Source organism: Bicyclus anynana, chromosome 7 (genome assembly GCF_947172395.1).
Source record: "Bicyclus anynana chromosome 7, ilBicAnyn1.1, whole genome shotgun sequence".
Taxonomy (NCBI): domain Eukaryota; kingdom Metazoa; phylum Arthropoda; class Insecta; order Lepidoptera; family Nymphalidae; genus Bicyclus; species Bicyclus anynana.
The window spans coordinates 15,672,874-15,690,019 of NC_069089.1; the positions used below are offsets into that span (position 1 = coordinate 15,672,874).

A 17,146-nucleotide genomic window follows, 5' to 3' on the forward strand; every position below is an offset into this window, starting at 1 on the left:
AAGCTTGACAAGTAGGTGTTCAATTATTTTCATAAAAAAGTATTATTGCCTATTAGTAGTAGTAAGATTTAGGTTTAGGCCTACTCTTACAACTCAAGGCCTACTCTAACTATAACTTTACAAATAAAAAAATTAAGAAAATGCTGTTTTAATCTTTTTTTTTATTCTGTACAAGTTAGCCCTTGACTACAATCTCATCTGATGGTAAGTGATGATGCAATCAAAGTTAGGAGTAGGATGACAATCCACACCCCTTTCGGAATCTACACGACATCGTACCAGAACGCTAAATCACTTGGCGGTACGTCTTTGTCGGTAGGGTGTAGCCACGGCCGAAGCCTTCCACCAGCCAGACCTGGACCAATTAAGAAATCCTCAATCAGCCCAGCCGGGGATCGAACCCAGGACCTCCGTCTTATAAGTCCACTGCGCATACCACTGCGCCACGGAGGCCATCAAATTTCTATGTCATTTATCTGTCTAATTTTATTGTAATTATATTCAATGTAGATTCAGACGTTTCATTTCTCTTTTTTATTATTATATTTATTGACTAGCTGACGCCGCGCGGTTTCACCCGCGTAGTTCCTGTTCCCGTAAGATTATGGGTATAATATATAGCCTATAGCCTTCCTCGATAATTGGCTATCTAACACTGAAAGAATTTTTCAAATCGGACCAGTAGTTCCTGAGATTAGCGCGTTCAATCAAACAAACAAACAAACAAACAAACAAACAAACAAACAAACAAACAAACAAACAAACAAACTCTTCAGCTTTATAATATTAGTATAGATATCTCCATTCCTTTCATAGTGTTAAAGGTCGCTGCAAAACTAAGTAAATGGCTGGCAATTACCTTGTATAATTCACAAGAGAACGCGGGCAATGCATCTATACTTATGAAAACATCTTAAGTAAATCGAGAGCTTGTACCTACACTCGCTTAGATGTTTTGAAATATTCATGAGTTCAATTGAATTGAAAGCCAAGGATTCTTATGAAAGGCAATGATTAAATTGAAGTGGCTTCACCATTTTCTGCTGCGCGATCAAACATTCTCCTCATTATTTGCTTTTGATGGAAAGAAGTGAGATCGTTAGTTGAAAAAGCTTCCGAATTTGATGAGATGATGATGATACTTTAAAATTTACGCTTTTTTAAACAAGTTTAATTAGCTATGAGGTCTTTGCAAAGTTTTGGTAATAAAATTAGATGCACAGTAATTTTAATAAGAGAAAAAATTATAAACCGTATAATCTCTCTCGAGAAATAAAGTATGCTACTACTAGCGGACGCCCGAGACTTCGTCCGCGTGACATTTAGTTTTTCACAAATCCCTCGGAAATCATGGATTTTTCCGGGATAAAAAATAGCCTATGTGTTAATCCAGAGTAAAATCCATTTCCATTCCAAATTTCAGCAAAATCGGTTCAGTAGTTGCAGCGTTAAAGAGTAGGTAACAAACATCCATACAAACTTTCGCATTTATAATATTAGCAGGATTGTACGTACTAACTTTTCTATCATTTAGATTTTCTAAATTAATTCAACGCTGTATTGAAGTCTATTTTTTTTTGTTTCCATTGAGTAGTTGTCCAATTAATAAATTGCCGGTGTTGAGAATTTTCTGGGAGAAAGGAAATAGTTCACAGACCAGGAATCGGAACCCAGGACTTCATGGGCCAAAACCAACCAGTAGGTAGTAGCTTGTACAAATATCGCCGTCCTAATATTTCTGTTCCCAAAGGACGTAACCAAATAGTAGGTATAACGAAGGTCACATAGGTTCACTTGGTAAGATAAATATTAGCGGATCCCCACAGACCCGAGATTATCTTACACCATTACCGGAATTAAACTAAACGCCGGACGCCGGATGGGGCTCAACGAAAACTACGAGAAACTATAACTAAACTAAAAATAGTTTTAGTTTTAGCCCCTTCAAATTCGGGTACACTTTGCCATAAACTCATTCTGTTTCTATGAAGGTACAGTCATGTTTGTTACGAGCTAATCGAATACGGGTGGTGTAATAAATAAATAAATAAATAAATTATTATAAAAAGGAGATATTTTATTAAGTTATCAGTGATATAAAAAGGTGTTTGTTGATTTGGATTCAGTTCCTTATATTATGTTTTGTGGATTATAAATTACTAGCTGATGCCGCGCGGTTTCACCCGCGTGGTTCCCGTTCCCGTAGGAATACAGGGATAATAATATATAGCCTATAGCCTTCTTCGATAAATGGGCTATCTAACACTGAAAGAATTTTTCAAATCGGACCAGTAGTTCCTGACATTAGCGCGTTCAAACAAACAATCTCTTCAGCTTTATAATATTAGTATAGATTTTGTGTCTTTTTTTTTAAAGATTATTTGCCATATCTTTTAAGTATGACCAATATTCCCATTCCTTTACCTTTAAATCTACACCCAAGTCACAAGTCCTAGGCGAGATGTTTCCTCTATAACCAAATGATGGATAAACCCCTGTCACTGCTATGTTGGCAAATGTTTTCAAGCTTTTATTAGATGTTTTTTTTTTTTTACTTTTAGTTAGACTCGTTCACTAGATGGCCACGACCAAGACTAAGTCGTCGGCCATGATCGCAAAGGCGACCGTTCGTGAAGTGGTCTTACAAAGTAGCAAAATGTAACTGAATAATAAAAACCACAACATTTCATTCCGACTCCCGAACGTTCCGATACATATTGAATGAGCCAGAATCACTGGCAACTTCGAACAAGATGTTGATTGATTTTAGTAATAAAATTCACAACAATACAACAACACTGTGACACGACAATAGTTTAATTTTAATCCTATTTAACTTAAATCAAACCTAGTACTTCCAATTTAAGTTAAGCTCCACAGTACAAAAGGTGTTCTAGAAAATTTTAAAAATTTGTCTTCGGTATCCAAATAAGTTATAAATTCCACGATTCTTATAGAATTAGTTAGAATAACGAATTTTATGGCAGAAATACGTTTCGTCCAAACAGAACAAAAGCTGATATATTGGTATATCATATCTTCATCATTATAACTTATAAAAACCATCTCAATTATCTAATTTTTTACTCAAAAACATCATCCTATTCATTGCATTACTTTAGAACCTACGATGTCACAGACAAACTCACAGACACGTACACATACAGACGCATCAAACGAAAAAACTTTTTTTTACATCAGGGGTTAAAAATAAATAACATTGTTGTCAATATGTAACAAAACAGCAGGCTTACAAAGTACCAAAATGTATCTACTGAATAATAAAAACAACAAACACATTTCGTTCCAATTCACGATCGTTCCGATACAGATTGGAACGATCATGGGGCACCTTCATTGCGGAACGTTATTGTGTGTTTATTAGAAAACCCGTTCCGATTCGGAAATTGGCTGTAAATTCTGATGGGTTCATTTTCATGGGAGCCCTTTGTAAATTTGCTGTATTTGCCAAATTAACTGCTATGCGTATTGCTGTTTTACGGTAAATATCTGAGGCCCTTCTATATGGGTATTGTGCATTATCCTGTTAATAGACTATTAAAATATACTTGTATCCTAATAAGGGTCTTTATTATTGCGTTAATTTAACAACGTTTAAAATGGCTCGTCTTTATCATATTTGTAAATCATTTCACATCACATCTCTCATTCAATGGTATTCTTCTCATATTCCTCACTTATAGTTCTAAAATTTTACTTTTATGTTTCTCCTGTCATACCAAACTTTAAATTTACCGCCCAAATATCGTTCTTTCTAGACTAAAATACTAAAGTAGTCCGAACTAGGCCTTATTGATAAAGTCAAGTATTTTATATCAAGTCCTAAAATCAATTCACGGCATCTGCTTGAGATTACTAAATCAATAAAATGCAGATTTAAATTTTCCATCATTGGAATATCGGTAGGTATAATCAAATTTTTCATTATTAAGGTCTGAAGATCGTAAAAGGTTTTTCACTTTTAGGTTAAATTATTTGCATTTTTAATTTAAGCGTATCGAGTAATTCAGTGCTCAACCGGACAGTGGTTATTGAATAATTAAATTAATTTGTTGAATTGCTGATGTTTCAAAATATCACCTATTGAGTAACAGAGATTTCTATACTCAGCTCTTCCAAGGCGTAATACCGCCAGTTATGTTGATTTGATAAGGGCCCAATTCTTTTTCCTCAGATGGGGATTGTCATGAGGTATTCCAATGATTTGCTACTCCCCTTGGTGTTTCCATATTGCTTTCCCTATCACAATTCATAACTGTTTTTCCGGTCGGTGTTACGCAATGTGGCTTGACTTCTCGCGATTTGTAGAGCTCCGTGGACTTTGGTGTCGAGAATGGCGCGGATTTGATCTGGACTGTCTCGAATGATCTGAAACTGATTATATAGTCGGGCTACGTTCTTAGGGTTCCTTCCTTACAAGTTGCCAGTGATATTAAGGTTCTCTATGTTATCATCATGTCTCGTAAAGAAGAAGAATAAATAACAGTGGTGTTTAAATATCTCTTTCGTTGCGAAGATACTACCGCTATTGGTATAAAGTCTTACTTTCGTCTCGAAATGTCGTGGTGCGCCATCTTTAGCCTTTTGGCAACGGAGCACTCTAGTGATTGCTACGAGTAGGTATATGACGTTTAACATTCGGCAAAACGATATCTCATCTCACTTCTGATCTCGTAACACTTTATTTGATAGTTGCATGACAGTACGAGGCGGGCAGTGATTGGATAACGAGGCACGTCCGCAATTTGGACACCGCCACTTTGGCTATGATGACCAAGTATGATACATCCCTAGATAACTGCCTCATTGGATTAATGGTTGACTATGACTAGAGGGTCAAAAGTTTGAATTCTGTTACAGGCATACTATATCAAAATCGGCTATTCTTGTAGAAATTATCATTAGCATATAGTACAAAAATACTACGTAAATTTGACCTCAATTTAAGTTTACGCGATTACATTTAAAAAATGGCATTACAAGTAAGTTGTAAACTTTAAATCCATAAATAAAATCATTTTCAATATTTTTACATTTATAAGAGACACGTATACGTCGTTGTAGATTTACGTTTATGAATCCCAAGAGATTTCTTTAGTTTTTTAGAACGTAAGTACCTACCTACCTATCTTATATCCATTTTCAAGATGTTATTTTGTGCTTTGTGCCAAATACCCTTAAGATCGGTTCAAGGGTTAAGTCAAAGAGAAAACGATAAAAAAATAATAAATAGGTATTATTTGAATAACCTAATAATACAACTTCTAGGTATGTACAACGGTTACTAATTATTGTCATTATCATTAACATCTGATAGTAGATAGTAAGATTATCAGAATAAGCCCACCAACCCGCATTGAAACGTGATGGGTCCTAGCTACATATCCCTTTTCCGATAAGGAGTAAAATAGGCTGATAAGGATGATCTAATTACATAAGATGCGAATCATTTACTTTCAGAAGTTACGTTCAAATATAATAGATGTAAGTAACTCATACAAAGTTCATCGCTTATTGATAACCCACTTGCTTCAGCACTCTCATAAATGTCCACAGCTAATAGCAACTTGCTACTTTATTGATATAAGTTCTAGTAAGTTCTCGCAACAATGAATATATAAGTTCGCTTTAGTCATTGAATTTAATGTGCATTACAAGTTCCCACGTTGGGTTTAGCCCACAATTCATGTTCTTAATGTGAAGAAGCTCTATGGCCATGGAGTCGCAGTGCCAAAAAATTTTACCGAATAATTTTACTGCGGCTAGTTCCCTCGACTGAAGACAGAAGGGCTGGGAAGGATCAACCTAGCTGTCCAGCGCGGAAATGCAGCCAGTATTCTTGCCACCATTCCACGTGGACATGATTTGTATCGTTATCAGGATAAGTTAGCTTAAATTCCTTATTGTATTGCTTCCCAGAAGCTAAATATATTGTTTCATAATATAGAACCGTTTAAACTATTGTTAGGTTATTTTCTAACTCGGTGTCTTTCGGAAGATGTGTGGATCAGAGAGATCAATTATGTGTCACGCCAATAACAGAAAAGTTGAGGAGTGTCAGGTTAGCATGAATGGGCATGTAATGCGAAGGCATGAAAGTCTTGCAAGTGCTTCGATCACGTCAGCTTTCAGCTAAATAAGAACCACATCATAATCAGTCCATTACTTTAGAAGCTACGATGCTAAAGAAAGATACGCAGATCCATAGACAATCACGTTTAACTTATTCCTTTTTTTAGTAAATCGGGGGTTAAAAATACGCTAATAGCTTATGTATAATATGTAGGTATATTATTCAGGGTGTCCCGTAAATAGACATACTCTACAGGATGTTAGCTAACGCCAAAGCCTACTAAAATAACGATATAGACAAGTATAAAATCAATGCTTATGTATTTTTCAGCACATGGTACGACTAAATTGCACTGAAGGTAGGATTTTTTGTATTTTGTAGCAAAATCAATACATACTACTAAAAGCCTAACCTACTAATATTATAAACGTGAAAGTTTGTATGGATGTTTGTTACTGTTTAACGCCGCTACTACTGAAGCGATTTGGTTTAAGTTTGAAATGAAAATAGATTTTATTCTGGATAAACACAGGCTACTTTTCATCCCAGAAAAATCCATGTATTCCATGGTTGGGTTTGTGATAAATTGAATTCCACGCGGATAAAGTCGCGGGCGTCCGCTTGTATATTATATTTCGTTATTTTAGTAGGCGTTGATGTCAGCTATCACCCTGTAGAGAATGTCGTACTATATTTTACGGGACAACCTGTATATTTGGTTGTGTGACCTAAGGTAAATTATGTTTCCTTTATGGCTCGGTCGGTACATTAGGCCTTCGGTTACGGCAATTGTCACTCACACTTAGGAGTAATCATTACCTCTGTGGACTACTTTAAGCCATTAAACTGGCACGACAAGATACATATGTTTCTCCCGCTTCAGTAACGTTGAGAGCCTCAACATAACTGTCCCTGTAGCCAAGTGGGACGATGATTCTCTTTCTACGATCGCAAACGCTTCGAAAACTAGAAAAATGTATGGGAATGACAGATCTTGATCACGTGACCTGTCGACAGCAAATGTCATTCTTATACATTTTAGCATTTTAGTAGTTTTCGAAGCGTTTGCGATCGTAGAAACATAATCGACGTGCCACTTGGCTACAGGGGCTGACTTGCGTTAGCTACAAGCATCATTGCTATGACTGATTGTATTTTTTTTTATTCTTTACAAGTTACCCCTTGACTACAATGTCACCTGTTGGTATGTGATGATGCCATCTAAGATAGAAACGGGCTAACTTGTTAGTAGTTGGATGAAGATCCTCAACCCTTTCGGTTTCTATGCGACATCGTACCGGAACGCGAAATCGCTTGGCGTTACGTCTTTGCCGGTAGGGTGGTAAATAGCCACGGCTGAAGCCTCCCACCAGCCAAACCGTCCAGGTTTGGCTGGTTGGAGGCTTAAAGAAATCCTCAATCGGTGATGGAATACAAGACGGAGGTCATGGGTTCTATCCCTGGCTGGGCTGAAAGGTTGTGAATTTTCATCATCCTTCTAAAAAGTTAGCCTGCTTCCATCTTAGATTACATCATCACTTACCATCAGGTGAGATTGTAGTCAAGGGCTAACTTGTAAAAAATATAAAAAAAAGAGAAGAGCTAACTAGCAGTTCCCGAATTCTTTTGACTTCAGAACACTTTTTGTTTCACCATTTTTCTGCGGAACCCTAGCTTAAGAAATTCAAGAAATCACGTCTTCTATATTTATTTAGGTATTTACAAAAATTTTAATGTGGTGAATTACATCTCACCATTGTTTTCCTTAAACAAATTAATTAAAAATGAATAATAAATTACGTCAATTAATATTCTCACAAGTGAAACGATTTACAATATGGAAATCTTGTATTTTCGCGTAACCCCTGAGGACCTTTCACGGAATCTCAGGGTTCCGCGGAACACCTTTTGGGAACCGTTGGGCTATACTTTAGGTACGAGTTTATCAACAATTTATCCAGTCCCCATGACATTAAGCCATCCAGCTCGACTTGCTCAAATTTTAATTAAAGCATGCGATGCATGAAATCTATTTAGCCGCATAATTATAATTTAAACTTGAACCGCTATCGGAGAGTGCGGGCAGTTTGGCTTAATGACAACTCGCCTCATCATTGGGTAGTTACTGGCCTTTATATTGCGGGTCAGATTTCGCTGAACGACATTGTCACTTATATTGGGCTCATTAAAATGTCAGAATGATGAAATAATTTTTTACAAGCTTTTATTTAACTTGCCCTGTGTGGGTAGATATTAAAACCTGGTAAACTTGCGTATCTTTGGTAACAATTATTATGGGTAAATTTAATTAATTAACTTCTCTAGAATAGAGAGTTCAGGAATTATATCGTAAATATATGTTGAGTATTATTAATTCATCCATAAATTATAACTTTAATCATAAAGTTAAATGACTAATGGTATTCTGATGACGAAGTCAGAAAGTGGCCAAAGAAGCTCGAAAGCTTTTTGTTTGAATCACTAAGTTGGTTCCAAAGAATTATTATTGGTATCATTTTAATTTTGGATTTACCTTATCTTGAGAAAAGTAGGGTTTAATAGAGGGTTTATTAATAGTTATGATAAAAAAAAAACAATAGGCGGGGACACCTTCTTAATAAAACTATGCAAATTTCTCTACAATCTATAGAAATAATGCGATTACGTATCAAAAAGTACCAGGCAAACATAGCGCTAGTAGAGTTACCAACTACGACATTCGTTGTCCCTTTGTACAGTACCGTAATGGAATCGTCTCTAATTGTGCTAAGATGGCTACTACACCTGACTGCCAATTAGATTAGATTGTCCACGTATAATATGAGATTGTGTCGAGTGTTTGGAGCAGATGCTCTTAATGTGCGATAGCGACCCGGTACTTTTACTACGTGTTTTCATATTCCGAAATGGAATATGAAAACACACATCGTGTACATAAATAAGTATAGAGTTACAAGAGAGATTGGAAGATAAACCTATCCTATTAGAAGATTTTTCTTATTCATTCACATCAAATACCTTAATCAGTAAAAAGTAATCTTTTACTTTTTGCTGATCTATATTTGGATAAATCTGATGTTTTCTGTTTGTCTATTGACTTACCTAGAGTAAACTATCAGAAATCTTTGAACTTTGAGAACGTCTTTATATAAAAATTTTAATAAAAAAAATTCAACCGACTTCCTACTCGAAAATTAACTTAAACTAAAAAGCAAAAAATAACATCTTACCTATATGCTACCTTCGGATCACTTTGAAGGCGGTGCCAATCCAGTGTCATGTTTTAATTAAAGCCGTTTCTGAAAGAACCACAGAAATTTTGTAATTTAAACGGCTTAAATTAAAACATCACTGGCTTGGCACCGCCTTCAAACTGATCCGAAGGTAGCATATAGGTAAGATGTTATTTTTTGCTTTTTAGTTTAAGTTAATTTTCGAGTAGGAAGTCGGTTGAATTTTTTTTATTAAAATTTTTATTTTTTAATTTTTAGTGTTAGCACACCTACTGAGTGTGAACACAAATGAAACGTTATTTTCTTATAATAAGTATCTAAGTCCTAAAATCCCAATTTTAAAAATACTACCTTAACTCATATACAACATTTCACAACCCCTTTATCCACACCTAATATGAATATTCAGAAAAACGTGAAAGGTGACTGTCCTCCGTCTTCATCACCAGACCTCCGATGCAGTCACAATCCATATGGTTGGAAAGTTCTCATCAATATAAAATTTATCAAGTCCAAACACAAGGTAGCTACTGTGAACCGTCGAGGAGTTCCCTTAATTCTCCTTCATCTTCGTCACCAGACCCTTAATACAGTCACAACCTATCCAGGTGGAAAGTTCTCATCAATACAAAATTATCAAGTCAAAACACAAGGTAGCTACTGTGAACCGTCGAGGAGTTCCCTTAACTATAACTCGTCTTCATCACCAGACCTCTAATATAGTCACAACTCATCTTGGTGGAAAATTCTCATCAATACAAATTTATCAAGTCCAAACACAAGCCGTGATAGCCCAGTGGATATGACCTCTGCCTCTGATTTCGGAGGGTGTGGGTTCGAATCCGGTCGGGGCATGCACCTCCAACTTTTTCAGTTGTGTGCATTTTAAGAAATTAAATATCACGTGTCTCAATCGGTGAAGGAAAACATCGTGAGGAAACCTGCATACCAGAGAATTATCCTAATTCTCTGCGTGTGTGAAGTCTGCCAATCCGCATTGGGCCAGCGTGGTGGACTATTGGCCTAACCCCTCTCATTGTGAGAGGAGACTCGAGCTCAGCAGTGAGCCGAATATGGGTTGATGACGTAAACACAAGGTAGCTACTGTGAACCATTGAGGAGTTCTCTTAACTGTCCTTCGTCTTCATCATCAGACCCTTAATACAGTCACAACCCATCTAGGTGGAAAGTACTCATCAATACAAATAAATCAAGCCCAAACAAAAGGTACCTGCTGTAAATCGTTGACGAGTTCCATCGTCTGTGTTTCGGCTCCATCATCAGACCAACTCCAAACCTTCATAAAATTGTAGTGGTTTTAAATACCTTATAGAACCACTAACAAACGCACTAGCCGTCCCTACGATTTTCGAAAGTTCCCTTCAATTTCTCCAGGATGCCATCATCAGATCCTGACATGAAAAAAATGGGACCACCCTGGAATCAAACCCTTCAAAACAAAAAAAGAATTTTCAAAATCGGTCCACAAATGACGGAATTATCGCTGGACATACATAAAAAAAAAAAAAAAAAAAAAAACATACATACAGCCGAACGTAGAACCTCCTCCTTTTTCGAAGTCGGTTAAAAACTATTAAAGTGAGGCTGTTTTCACAAAGTATTAATTTTTTGATATTATTATCTTAATCCATATTTTTTTTTAATAAAATTTATGGTAATTCGGTATTTTATTAATATTTAAGTCTAAACAAAAATAAACTTGTTCCTGACTGCACATTTTGTTCAATATGATTTGTGAAATTTCAGACAGATTATTAGAAATTAATATAAAATCTTATTCACTATTATCAGATATCGTCTTTTCGTCTCCAAATTTACTTATTGTCCCAGTTTTGGAAAAAATTATGCGAAATTCTCTGTGTAAAATTTTAAATGTGGCCTTGAATGACCGAGTGTGGCTTCAGGTGACTTTACCAGTACGCTTGGGCGGCATTGGCATTCGCAAAATGTATGACGTTAGTTGACCAGAGTTTTTCTCCTCGGTCCACGCCACGGAAGAATTCATTATCATCATCATTGTTAGCCGATGGACGTCCACTGCTGGACATAGGCCTCTTGCATGGACTTCCAAACAAAACGGTCGCGAGCCACTAGCATCCAGCGGCTCCCTGCAACCCACTTGATGTCTTCGGTCCACCTAGTGGGGAGTCGACCCCCACGGAGGAATTAACCAGGAAAATTTTAGCATCCGCACTGGCTAATTTTGAAGTGTCACAAGACTGAGGCCATGAATGCTTGATATCCATATCGCATGGGGGTGGATTTCAAACAGCCATCCTGGGGAGGCCGCCATATTGGATTTGTAATGACGTTTCTTAGCTAGTCATATATTGTCATCAGAACTCAGAGCGTGTGCAAAATTTCATACTAATCGAAGTGGGAAGTGGGTCAAGTTAAAATACATAGTTACAAGTGAAGCTAATATAAAGCGTGTAAAAATAATATTTGTATTGCTGACGTTTCTTCAGTTTCTTAAATAACCGAACTTGTCATATAATAAAAAAAATCTCACCCATTTAGTTAACGTACACCCACCGTCTCTACACGTGTTGTACAATAAACAAACAATAAAACCGGTACAGAATGCATTTACATTTTTATTTATTTCTCCCCGTTCCGCCGATAGAAAATAAAAGCCAGCGCCGGTGATATTAATTCGAATGCACACTTTTTCCGCAAACAAAATAAACAGCACAATAGCAAACTGATGGCTGGTGATTTGGCAACGTCCCCGACCCAGTCAATGTTCTACTCATTCTGACTATCAACTATGTCGTTTACGTTTACAGGCTGAGAGCTGGCGAAACATTTACACGATCTGTGTAACCCTAACTGTTGGCCAATGGTCTATGCGGCGACGAGTCGAGCGGTTCTGGTTTAGAGTTTAGAGTATGGAGCTAAAGAGGAGGAGAGATTTTTTTTCCTCCAATAGTTTTTCAGTAAAAATCTCAGCCTAGAGTTGGTGACTTTAAACCATACCCCATGAGAGCAGGATAAGTCGTCGAGCATTGTCAATCATGAGCGAAATCGGATATTGTTACAAGTATCAAATACTCGTATAATCACACTAAAGGCAGACAGATCTGCATCGTACGCATCGGACGCATTCTTAGACTAATTACATAAGGACCTGACTCTCTAGTTATTACTTTTCTGACAAAATATATGATCAACTATCTAATGCGATTATAAAAAACTGTCTACAAAGTATCGATGTTTCATAGTTGTAATCATGTTCGTCGATTCGTAAAAATATCTTTTTGTGTAAGTAGTTGAAGTTGCGAATAAGTGGACGCTTACGTTTAGTCATAAGTTGTAATATAAAATAGCTGCTGTATTTTAAGTAAATTAATGTTAAAGTGTTCAAATATCACACCATTCATTATTATCAATGAAGTGAATACTAACCGTATACTACAATAATAGTTTTTATGTTTTACGTTGAAAAATGACGTCACTTGATCTCACACTATAAGGTGTATTTGGAAATAGATTCTCTGGCAAAGAGAAATGGTTTCGGTTTGCTCGAGGAATACCGTTAGAGTTATTTTCTTTAGTACTAACTCTTTGGAAATCGTCTGTCTGTATGAACGTTTTATTACTATTTCAATTTCGCTTTTACGATTGATCTACGGATTTTAGTATTATTTGTATAGAAAGGCATCCAACTGCGTCCACTGATCCGCATCGTACGGATCGCATCGAACGGATTCTACCGTAAAATTAAAAATCTGTTTAATAATATGCGTCCGATACGTACGATGCAGATCAGTGGACGCCTGCAATAATATCTACTTATTACTAATATAATATAGTTGAAGAAATTGTTAATATTGATTGATTAAAGGCACCTCTGGAATTGTTGGATAGGTTTTAGTATTCTACTGATTTAAGTATTCCCTGTTTTACTTTTTACGCTTTTTACGTAATCAATTCACAGGCTTTACGACTTAAGGCTTTACGGCTATATCGAATGCCGGGAATACACGGTCATTCAGACGCCAGGCTTATACTGACTGTTCGAGCTGTCGACTGCTCTCGTGCAGTTACGCCTGCTATCCATGATGCTACTGAAATGAAATTGCTAACTTCTCAAGCAGTAAAGCCAACTACTCGAGCAGTTAGCAATGGCAGCTTTAAACTGTTGACTCTGACTGCAAGAGCGGTCCGTGCATGAAGATCACTGGCTAACTGCTCAAGCTGTCCGTTTTTTTTTTATTCTTTACAAGTTAGCCCTTGACTACAATCTCACCTGGTACGTGATGATGCAATCTAAGATGGAAGCGGGCTAATTTGTTAGGAGGAGGATGAAAATCCACACTACTTTCGGTTTCTACACGACATCGTACCGGAACGCTAAATCGCTTGGCGGTACGTCTTTCTCGGTAGCGTGGTAACTAGTTACGGCTAAAATAGATGCCCGGCCTAAGTTGATAGACACAACTTGCATACCTTGCGAAATTTAGCGCTTTCTAACCGACTTAAAAAAAGGAGGAGGTTCTCAATTCGACTCGTATTTTTTTTAAGCTTTGTTACCTCTTCTTCGTTATTTACTAACCAATTTTGAAAATTATTATTTTGTTTGATATAGGTAGGTACCTACATCCAGATTGGTCCCATTTCACTTTCATGAAAATCAGTTCAGTAATTTTGTGTTAAAATCAAAATAATTGAAACTTGTCCTTGAAGCCGATTCTATTTTTGTGTTAAAAAAATTATTATCTTTTCAGCTTTTCAGTTCCCATCAGTGGTTCATCTGGTTGATCCGTAAATTATAAAAGTGTTAAAGCTTGTAAGAAGATACACAACTTAGTTATAATTTTCCCAGAATTCACATTATAAGTCTTCATCGGATAACTTAAAAATAGGTCAAACGGAAAAAAAAGCACGAAAATAAAAGTAAAGAATTAACTTTTGACCGGTCGTAGGTACCTACTCTTTGAATTATTTTTTCCATTTCAGATAACAAAAAAGAAGCGAGACGATAAAATGCCAGTATTTTTCCCATCCTTTTCCGTTGAAAAGAATTCTAAAAATAACTTGTAAAACTGTGAACACTAAGATGACAGCCCTAATGGGCAGCGATGTCGCGGTGGAAATTAAAATGAGGGTAAACAAAGCTATTTTCCGATGGACGTTCGATTACTGCAAAGGTCTTGTGAAAATCGTTTTATGTTGTTTGAGGTTTCTCTTTGAAAATCATATTTTGTACTAGCTGACGCCGCGCGGTTTCGACCGTGTGGTTTACGTTCCTGTTGGAATACGGGGATAATATATAGCCTATAGCCTTGCTCGATAAATGGGCTATATAACACTGAAAAAATTTTTCAAATCGGACTAGTTCCTGAGATTAGCGCGTTCAAACAAACAAACTCTTCAGCTTTATAATATTAGTATAGATTTTACTAGCGGAACCCCAAAGTTTTCTACTTAGTTCCCGTAGACTAAGCCAATGCTAGTGGCTCCGCTGGGTTTTAGTAGGTATTCTGGTAAAAGAAGCCTCTTTGCTGCAGGCAGCCAAACCCCATAAGGTCATAAACTACCTGCAGAAAACTACCTGCAGAAAACATCATCATCATCATTCAGCGCAAGAGTGGCTCGAAAGGGATCTTCCAGGCAAACGCTTTAAAATCAAGATTTAATCATTGCATCATCAACCTAGAGCCAGTGAAAAAAAATGAGCTACACTGTCGGTAGAAATTAAATTGTCTCTGTTAAACAAACTGTTATTTTTCCAATGGGCGCGCAAGAGAAGTGGGTCGCAGGATATTGTTAGACATGAATAAAGGGGAAAAAAGCATGTTTTAATTACGCCTTTGAGACAGGCTCTGGGACAATCGAAGCATTCGAGCTTAAAGACTTTGTGCTCGCGCATAAAACCGTTTTCACTTGCTTAATATACGAGTAATCATTTAAGAAAAGAATTTTTAATTATAGCTTTAAAGTTTTATAATACACGTAGATACAAAGTAAAGGAGAAGAAAGTCCCTAAGTATTATATAATTACCGGTGATGCGTTAAAAATAGTAGTGGGCCAGCGTGGTGAACTATTGGCCTAACCCCTCTCATTCTGAGAGAAGTCTCGTGCTCAGCAGTGAGCCGAATATGGGTTGATATTATTAACTCCTATTCTTTTGTTCCAGGTATCCCGGTCAACCTCCCAGCAGGTAGTGTTGCGGGAGGCGACGCGCGCGCTGGCGGGGCGGTACCGATGCGAGGTGTCGGCAGACGCGCCGTCCTTCCACACGCAAGTGCGCTCAGCGCTAATACATGTCGTTGGTGAGTACTTAGCTTTACTTAGCACTTTAGTATAGCTGTCTAAGTTATCGAATTACCATCTACTTGTTACAGTTTGAAGTTACAGTATTGAGGTAGAGAGAAACAAGAGAAGAATGTTCATCGCTAACTTGAGTACTAGACTTTTTTATAAGTCACGGTGTATATCAGACCACACGTCGGTAATTAAAGGGTTAAACCGTTTTGTGAAACAGAATATCTCTACTACCATTTACCCCACAGTCGCTTATGACTTACACTATCGGCGAGCTCTTAAACTTCGCAGTCAACTATAAACTCGTCGCTAATAAATAATACTGTACCAATTTCAATTTTGCATTCATTTTCATTCCAATTGTTCATGTCGGCTTGCAGTGAACGAGACGTTGTGACATCAGAAAGTTTGCCGACCGCTTTAGCATACCTGTCTAAGTTATCGAGTTAGCATCTACTCGTTATAGTTTGAAGTACTGACAGTATTGCGGTATCTCCAACTATGGCGGTGAATTTTGAAGTTTTGTTTAATGTTTGATTTGTTAAGCAGTTGCTTGCTATGTTGCTTTGTTATATGGACTAAGAGCCGAAAGCGAGACATAACTTATTTTAAGAAAGGTGAAAGCTTGTCATCCTCTGTTTCTACCACAGCACCTTATCCAACTATGGACTGAGGTTTTGGAAGGTAGCAAGTTTAATGTGTCTAGAACCCAAATTGTCCTCAGTAACTTTAAGAAATCATGTAACCCCAGTTGTCAGATAAAGCGAAGGGTTGCCCAGAAATTGAAATTCTGACTTTTGGAGACATTATGAAAAATTAAGTTTTACACTTGGAGAATAATGAGCAGCCAAAGTCGACACCCAACTTAAGTTCCTACTGGTACGGTAGCCAATTAAGAGGTTTGGACTGAGGTCGACAACCCCAAACGTTTGAGGGTCTTGACAAGGTAAAGTGTATTTAAGTGTAGTAATATTTCGCTGCATCTGTACTTTTCTCATCAAGAAAATTCTTTTGCAAGAAATAATTTTTAATCGACTTCAAAAGGAGGAGGTTATCAATTCGTCGGAATCTTTTTTTTATGTACGTTCACCGATTACTCGAAAACGCCTAAACCGATTTGAAAAATTATTTTTTCGTTTGAGAGGCTATGCTTACTTATCTATGGTAAAAGCACTGAAAAACTTACAGCTTTCATCAAATAAGGTATGTCTGGCTATCACAAGTTCTCGTTCTATAAAGGACAAAGCCGCGCGCTAAAGCTATGCGTTAATTAAAAACAAAATGAATGCCGACAGCATGTCACAGTATTCAAATAGTTCACACGTTGGTGGATTGTGCCGTTTTAATTAAAGTACCAGCACCTACATAGTAACTCGAGCGCGGGCGAAATATCAAACTTGTAAGGCTCTTTCACGAAGAATCTGCGTATAAAGTTTTTAAACCGACTACAGATTAAATTGCTTCTAGCTGTTGTACATTAACAACCATCGATATATTGTAAGTTGAGTAACAGATTCCCTATAAGCG

At 36.9% G+C, this 17,146-nt stretch overlaps 1 protein-coding gene across 2 annotated transcripts in view; it reads left to right on the forward strand.

Annotated features, from left to right (window-relative positions):
• The window catches only part of LOC112047244 (uncharacterized), a 350,719-nt gene that overhangs the window by 148,937 nt on the left and 184,636 nt on the right, over positions 1–17,146 (forward strand). For both annotated transcript variants that reach the window (XM_024084289.2, XM_052882394.1), the window contains exon 4: positions 15,492–15,627. In XM_024084289.2, coding sequence (XP_023940057.2) covers positions 15,492–15,627 — 136 coding nt within the window. The remainder of the gene's footprint in view (positions 1–15,491; positions 15,628–17,146) is intronic.